Here is an 8703-nt window from a genome sequence, read left to right as displayed (position 1 = left end):
AGACCACTCACAAAATTTGTCTTTTTTTTTAAATCATTTGTCAAACACTCACAAATATCGAAATTAAAATGCCCTCTACCAAAGGAATTATGTTACATCAAAGCCCACTCATCCAAAAAAAATTAGAAATAAAATTTCCAGAAAATTAGGAAATTATTTTTGAATTTACAAAAAACTTAGAATATTCAACATTTTCTAGAAAACTTTAATTAAAATTGCAAAGACTCACAAATACTTGAGTCAACAAAGTTTGACCACAATTAAAAAAAATGCGTTAAAACCCACTTTACACTTAAACTCTACCATAAACACTGAACAACCTTTACACTTAAACTTTCCCTAAAACATTAGTTAAAATTACCATAAGTCCCAAAGTAATTAAAAATCAACAAACTTTAACCACAATTAAAAAAAAAAAAAAAAAAAAACCTTAAAAGCCATTTTACACTTAAACTCTCCCATGCAAACAGTGAACAACCCTTTACACTTCGATTCTACAATGTGAACAATAAACAACCACTTTACACATCAATTCTACAATGTGACTGATGAACAATTAGTGGCTATGCTTCACCGGAAAAAATCATAAAAATATCACCAACAAGAATCCAAATGGTAACATGTTTACACTACTGGGATTCCCATGTAGGCGGTCTTGAAACTTTGTCAGGTTACCCTGGAGATTTGTGACCAGATTCTGTAAAATAGACTAATCAGAAATTTCTGTCGCCTCATTTTTCTAATAGTGGTTCCTTAATGCCAATGTTGCAATCACTGATGTTGTTATTGGATCCATCTGCAGCCTTCCGCGTTTCTGTGTTTCCCACGAAGTTGTCACCATCATTTGCCTTACCCCATAGTACACTATACAATCCTGCGATGATAAAAATGGTTCCCAACAAACTGCAAAATATGCAGAAGCTATTAGTAAAGCGGCTCAACCCAAGAACTTGGAAAAGACATGGCTGCAGTAATATGAGAGATCTGACCTTCCCAGACGATATTTGACATGAAGGATCAGGGGTTCTAATATTGCAACCAATATTGTTGACGTTGGATTGAACATTGCAGCAAAGATAGGTCCCTTTAGACGGATACAATAAGTTTGTACAAAGAATGCAAATGCAAAACAGAGTATTCCCTGCACCATGTTTAGAAACATAAAGCTGGGTTATTTTTATTTGAATGGTAAATTCTGAGAATATCTCAAATTTAAATGAATAAGACTAAATATATTTATAAAAATTACAATCTGCAATCTAGTTAAGCTCAACAAACTAGAAATCCATAAACTAATTCATGAAAGAAAACATTTTAACAAAACAAAGATAGATCAGATGCTAACAGAGTAGACGATGCTAAAAAGCTGTATGTCCCACTTTAGCTTCCAAGCAGATGCCTTTGGTTCAAAACATAAAGCCACCAAAGCACATTGTACAGTTCCTTGCACCATCATTATAGCTGTTAATGAAAATTCAGCTGGATATTTCTGAACAACTGGAGCCTGTATTCAAAACAAGAACAACACAAAAATACACATATGTGATGTTTCCAATACTAAAAGATGATTGCCTCTTACGGTGTGCAAGCATGAAGAAAATTATAAGTACCTGAAATGTAAGCCACCCAGACCAAAACAAACAGCTGGCAAACAGCATTAAGGCCCCCAGTATCCATGTGTTATGAAGAACCCCACTAAGCCCCACGAGAACAGGGCCTTTGTAGAAGGTCATCAGCATTGCACCACCCACACACACAATGGTGCCTACAACTTTTGCTTGGCCATATTTGTTCCTAATATCAACTTTCTCTATTCTGCACAACCCATGTTAATCAAACCAGACTGCATTGCACTGTAACTACCAAGAATCATTATCTTTATACTTTGATTGTCTGGATTGCTTTCATGAATCTGAGAAAACTAATCTTGGAGAGACAAATTGCAATTTTGTTTCTCTGTATGGAATTGGGATATATAAAAACAGATGAGTACCTAAATGTTGTGGCCATCACAAATGTGACAACAGGAATGAGATTTGTCGTTGCAGTAGCAAATGTGGCGGAAGTGTATTCCAGGCCTGCAAAGTACAAATTCTGAAATAGAGTGGTCCTGCAATAGTATTTTGACAATGTGGATTCACTGGCTAGTCAATTAATAAAGCAACAGAGTTTGCAGTTGCAGAAATTTTCACTACCTACTCACCCACAAAGTGCAAGAGCAAAAATCTGCCAGAAAATGGCACAGGTCATTGCTGGGCGTTTATTTCTGAAAGATAAGAAAATGTATTACATCAAAAAGAGCATATTTATCAGAACAGCTAAATTGGCGACCGCCATGAAAATCAAATCAAAATTCCATATTTACCCAAACATAATATTACGTACTTTTCAAGAAAATAAGCAAAAAGAGCAATGGCTACTGTAGCAACCACCAGCGTGTAGGCTACGAAGATAAAATGACTCATTCCATCATCCAGAGCAACTCTGGTAATGATATTCATGCCTGCAAGGCATGCTTGAACTGCAATCTGAGCTATGTGGGGTTTGAATTGGCCCAACCAGCTAGCCATTATTTCTCTCCCGAGATTCAGATGCTACTGGTGCTACCCAGAAGCCCAGGAAAACCAGGAGAAACATCTCAAATATAGTATTCCTTAACCAAACTAGAATTCAGTAAAATACGAGTTTACCTACTAGGCTTACACACAACTACTTGAATTGAAGGTTAGGTGTCGTTCAAGTCGCAGAATAGGACTTTCAGTGGAATAGTAGACGCAACGACGAGTCGTGACGTTGGCAATGAGGGACTGGCTGTCGCACGAGTTTTTGTGCTTCCTGTGTATGACAATCAATCACCAACCTCGGACCTAGATGAGAGGTTTTTGAAAATCCTGAAGATTTTCAAGTGGGGACCTGATGCTGAAAAGGCCATAGAAGTCCTACTGCTGAAGGTGGATCACAGATTGGTTAGGGAGGTTTTGAGCTTGATGTAGAAATTGGTGTAAAGTTACAGTTTTTCAAGTGGGCTGCCAAGAAAAAGAATTTCAAGCATGATTCCACCACATATATGCCCCTTATCCGTTGCTTAGCACAGGCGGGACTAGTGCTTGATTCCACCACATATATGCCCCTTATCCGTTGCTTAGCGCAGGCGGGACTAGTGGGGGAAATGTGGCAGACAGTGCAAAAGATGGTGAAAAGTGACTGTAGCATGAATCCTAGCATATTGTCTGAAATTATTAGGATACTAGGCAAGATAAAGATGGTGGAAAAGGCCCTTTCCATATTTTATCTCATCAAGACAGAGAAGTGCAAACCCAATGTTTATGCTTATAATTGCATGTTTAGTGTGCTGATGAAGGCAAATTGTCATGATAAGGTGCAAGAGCTTTACAGTGAAATGTTCAATGAAGGGAAATGTTTTCCCGATACGGTAACTTATACTATGCTCATCTCCAACTTTGGGAAACTTGGAGATGTGGACTCTGCGATTAAGCTTTTTGAAAAAATGAAGGAGAATGGTCTGCAACCTAGTGCGAAGATCTATACGATCCTGGTTGGAAGTTTGTTTAAATCAAACAGATGCATAGAGGCCTTGAAGTTGTTCCAGGAAATGAAGGATACACGTTGTACACCGAATGTGTTTACATACACTGAAGTAATAAATGGGCTAGGCAAAGCAGGGAGAGTCCAAGAGGCATACAGAATATTTCAAGATATGCAGAAAGATGGTTGCTCTCCCGATGTGGTCATGTTCAACAAACTGATCGATATCATGGGTGATGCAGGCCTACTTGATGATGCTCTGAAGCTATTTGGACAGATGGAAACTGTAGGATGCAATCCTACTGTGGTAACATATAACAGCGTCATGGAAGCTCTTTTAAAATCTAACAATCCATCGGAGGCGTTGCATTGGTTTGAGAGAATGAAAGGAAAAGGCATTGCTCCAAGTTCATTTACATATTCCATTCTAATTGCTGGTTTATGCAAGGCGAACAGATTGGAAAAGGCATTGATGCTTCTTGAAGAGATGGACGAGAAGGGCTTTCCGCCTTGCCCTGCTGCCTATTGTAGTTTGATTTATGCACTTGGTAAGGCACGCCGTTATGATGCGGCAGTGGAATTATTTAAGGAAATGAAAGAAAACAGCACTCCTTCCAGCTCAAGGCTCTATGCAGTGATGATTAAACACCTTGGTAAAGCAGGGCGTATTGATGCAGCCATTAAACTGTTTGAAGAAATGCAAAGTCAGGGATGTATTCCTGATGTGTATTCCTACAATGCATTAATGTCTGGCCTGGTAAGAGCAGCCATGGTTGATGAAGCTCATTCATGGCTTAAAAAAATGCAAGATCGAGGATGTAAACCTGATATTAGTAGCCATAATATAGTTTTGAATGGTTTGTCTAAGGCAGGTGGGCCGAGAAAATGAAAAATTCGGAGATTCAGCCAGATGCCGTATCTTACAACACAGTTCTTGGTGCACTTAGCAATGCGGGCATGTTTGATGAAGTAGTCAAATTAATGAAGGAAATGACTTCTAAAGGATTTTCGTATAATTTGATTACATATTCTTCAATATTAGAGGCTATGGGCAGAGTTGATGAAGACTGCAAACCATTCATTCAATAAGGAGGTCTTTTGATTGTCCTGTGCTTCCTGGTCAATAGTGATGGTTGCATTCGTGGCTTGGCTTTCTGGTTTCAGTGGGGATGATGGATTTCCTGAACGGTGAACCTCACGCAAAATGAGAGTTGCCTTGCCACTGTTTCATATGTCTGGAATATTACCATTTTTAATTTCTTTATCATCTTGATTATTTCCAAAAACATGCAGGAATCATGTTCAGAGTAAGCTTCTTATACAAAATGGAATCTGTATTGTGGCCATTTTACACAGGTCATCCTGGTAAGCATATTTTGTTGTTTGCTTATTTTCTTGTCATCTGAGCAGCATTATCCTTCCTGTACTAATTAAAGTCCCCAACTATAAAAGATGCAACTCACAGAACCTAATGACGAAGTAAGAAAGGAAGACTAGACTGCATCCCTGGAAATAAACAACTCCTGTCTGAAATCAACAACCAACACAATCTAGAGAAATATTATTATATCAACCATCAAAAACACAGTCTGTACAAAATGGGAGTTGCAGTTAACCAAATGTTTTACAATGACTTACTTCCACATCATTAACTGATCATGTGTAATAACACAGAAGATAAACGGTTATGTTGCTCTTTCTATAAGGCTTGGCCCGATTAGACTTGTATCAACTAGTTGAAAGGGTGATCACTTAATGAGAATTTCTGTTATCATTAACCTACTCATCCTAATTGTTTCTTCTCGGGTAAGGTAGGTGCCCTACAAGCCTGGGTGGTCAAAGGTATCCATGGAGAAGGCTTATCAAAAGGGTAATTGCTTAACAAGGTTTGCTGGTATAGTTATCCTGCTTGGGTTAAACTTTAAAGCATAGCTAACATTTTTGGCTGAGACAGGCCAAAAAATTTGAAAATTTGTGAATAATTCAGTGTTGTATTATTCACTTCTAATTGGATCTGATCTGGTTGCAATACAGGCCAAAAATTTTGAAAATTTGTGAATAATTCAGTTTAGCTGTATTATTCAGTTCTAATTGGGTCTGATCTGGTTGCAGTATTGTTTACTATTGAAACTAAATCCCCAATTTTAACCTGAATTATGTTTCAAGTGTTAAATCCCTAAGCTCCTTGGTTGTGCCCAGATTGCTGTCCGTGGAGGCTGATTTGAGAGACATGTTGTTGACGGACGATCAGCCATGAATTGAAATGTCAAATCAATATGCATACTCACCGGACGCAACGCTGCTCTTCTCTTGCTGAGTTCGGCACTGGATAATGACATAGGGATCCATGTTACCTGCAACCACAGCCACATTAGAGAAAAATTAAATCAAAGATCCAACTGAACATACACCAGCACACATAATTCAGCGGTCTCTTTAACAATATTCGAATCCAAAGATTTATCAGATCGCCTAAAATGCAAGAGATTGGCTCGGATGATAGAGGAAATCAGTGTTTTGCAGCCCCTCGGCAGTGTTTTGCAGCCCCTCGGCGTTGACGAGCAGCACCTCCAGAGTTCCCCTCGGCATCTTGATTCTTTTCCTTCTACCTGCTGAAGTCGATATTCACAGATCGGGTCCTGGAATATAGTATCGCCGAGCGAGTAGCGTCTAGCGAGGGCAACCGTCTATCTGCTATCTGCGGGGTCGCATCGTATACCGCTCTAATCAATTGGATGGCTAAGATTGTTTTGATCGTCTAACAATTTAAATCAAAGGCTCATAAATGTACACGTAAGTTAAGAGGAAGGTTGATTTCAAATGGAAACGCCTTACGGCGTAAATATAAACGAAATCAATAAACCGATAACTAGCATTTGCACCTTATGTTGCAAAGGAAACGCCGTAAGGCATAGAGTGGGGAAGAACAGCATAAAGTGGGGAAGAATAGAAACATGTATAGAGTGGGGAAGAATAGCATAGAGTGGGGAAGAATAGGGACATGTGAATGGACATTGTTGAAAGCAAGGGTGGATGATAATGAGTTACAATTGCAATAGTTAGTTATGTGTATTCTGAAAATGAATATTTTGTAAATAATAATAGGTTGTGGAAGAATTTATAAAAAGTATGCCATCAACTACACAATTGATATCTACAGAAATAGAAGGCTAGAAAACAAGAATTTTAATTTATAAGATACAATTTACATGGTTGATCAACATGTAGAAACCCCTTGTGTCATCGCTCTGTCCAAGTGGGGAATAATAATATGACAGTGGAATCACTATTGTGAATATGCAGAGACATAATACTATGGCATGCTTATAGATCGTTGTTGGCTGAATGACTTGCAATTGGCTTTCAAGCTGCTGGTTCACCATAAGTTGGATCTACAAAATATTAGTTGGATCTAAAGAACAAATAAAGCTAGGATAAAAGGTCCAAATTTATGATTTCTTCCTTCCCCACCTTTCCATTGTTGTTATTATTATTATAATACTAATAATATTATTATTATCATTACCAGATAGCTCCATGGATGCCGTCAAACATTTAATATTAATTTTATTAGAACAAATCAAGGTCCGAATAGAAAACTAAAATTTCTGAAATTATTAGTTTCTTCCTTCCCCTCTTTTTCGCTCTTAGCACTATGACACTTCCTTTCACATCCTACAGTGGATTGAACTTGCAAGAAAATTCGAGGTGAACCCTATACCTTTGCCTCTTCTGTTCATTTTTGTACAGAAGGAGGTATAAACATCTTCAGTTCATATTTCTAGCCATTATCAACACCTAATACATGCTTTTGTATACAGGGAATTAAATTTTCATCATGTTTGAACTCAACTATTTGCCTTCCAAGGCTGGCTAAAATGGTTGTTGGGCTGAGGGCCTCCGCTGCAAATATTTTTGTTGACAATGGCCGTTACAGAGAGTTTATTTTCAAGCATTTTCAAGTGGCTTCTGTGGATGAAGAAAGTGCAGTAGTAGTTCTAGTAAGTTGATCATTCTATACAAGAAATTCCCATCTGAAGCCCTGAGTAGGCTATGAGTGAGACTTTTTGCCTCTACATAAGAGTTCATTAGATAATGTGTTCTACAAACCCCTCTCACATACTCAACTGCATGACTGCCCTATTCAAGAAGCCAGTTATTCCAATAAGCAATGAAAATCACCTATACAATTCACCAATTACAACAACAACCAACCAACAAAAAAAAAATGTACTCAGCAGACTAAACTGGTCAAGTAATAATCCTCAAAAGGGCCAATATACTAGGACTCTCCATTCAACTAGGTATTACCACCTATATTTTATCTTGATTTAAGTATATTTCCAGTAACAATTCACCAAACTGTAGTCAACCTAAGTCATGAAACAATATCACCAAAAGTTCAAACTACGCATGTTACCAATAAAACTGTTGGCTAAACCTATAAACAATCTTAATCATCCACTTCTACCAGCCTTCTTAGTATTAGGCTTTTAACAACATGTGTGTGATTAAGTTGTTTCTCATCTTTTATCAGCTACCACGTTTGACAGAAAAGAAGTGAAAATTTCCTACCTCCACTATCTAACAGATCTGCTAATTTCTGAATCATTCAAAACTTGAACAGGGCCAATATATTGAAATGACACCATGAGAGCCTCAGAACTTATGCCTCCATTTATAAGCTATCTTAACTAAGCCATTTCTTTTGGTAATCCAAATAACAAAAAAACCATTCCATTTCTTGCCTTTAAAACAGATATTTTCATCCAACAACTTCTAGTGGCACGCAGAGGCAGATTCATTGAATTTTACAATTCACGCCAGTCTTGGTGTGCAGAGGCAGATTCATTGAAATCAGATATTTCTTTCAGCAAAATATAACAATGTGATGAATATGTTGGCAACGATTAAATGACCCCTGGTCCACTGCAACGAGGAGAACATGATTCAATAACTATTCGAATGCACTACATGTACAAATGTAGTACACTGTTTTCTTCTGCCAAAGTTGCATTTATGGTTGTGATTATCATAGTCTTGTTAGGCATTGAAGTTTTTTCTAGATCACTCCCTAAATCAAAGGAAGTTACAGATGAATTCAACTCTGAACTCTGCAAGAGATTGGCTCTTAATTGAACCGTAATAGCCATGGAA

The 8703-nt window shown here is 37.8% G+C and overlaps 1 protein-coding gene and 1 pseudogene across 2 annotated transcripts; one reads left to right on the top strand and one right to left on the bottom strand.

Annotated features, from left to right (window-relative positions):
• Positions 1–419: 419 nt before the first annotated feature.
• Positions 420–6199, bottom strand: LOC149217577 (WAT1-related protein At1g21890-like). 2 transcript variants are annotated; one of them, XM_089393007.1, is made up of 7 exons: positions 5835–6199; positions 2204–2266; positions 1994–2110; positions 1611–1815; positions 1346–1504; positions 990–1141; positions 420–903 (listed from the first exon to the last, which is right to left on the bottom strand). In XM_089393007.1, the coding sequence occupies exons 2-7, from the start codon at positions 2248–2250 to the stop codon at positions 732–734; spliced, it is 852 nt and encodes a 283-aa protein (XP_089249133.1). In that variant the 5' UTR covers positions 2251–2266; positions 5835–6199; the 3' UTR covers positions 420–731. The 2 variants fall into 2 exon arrangements, with proteins under 2 accessions (XP_089249133.1, XP_089249131.1); XM_089393005.1 differs by lacking the exon at positions 5835–6199 and adding an exon at positions 2386–2681.
• Positions 3263–4635, top strand: LOC149217578 (uncharacterized; annotated as a pseudogene).
• Positions 6200–8703: the final 2504 nt, after the last annotated feature.

The sequence above is a fragment of the Pinus tabuliformis genome, chromosome 1_1 (assembly GCF_031772625.1).
Source record: "Pinus tabuliformis cultivar Carrire ecotype Pingquan chromosome 1_1, CPIR1, whole genome shotgun sequence".
Taxonomy (NCBI): Eukaryota; Viridiplantae; Streptophyta; class Pinopsida; order Pinales; family Pinaceae; genus Pinus; species Pinus tabuliformis.
This window is presented reverse-complemented; position numbering and strand designations above follow the sequence as displayed.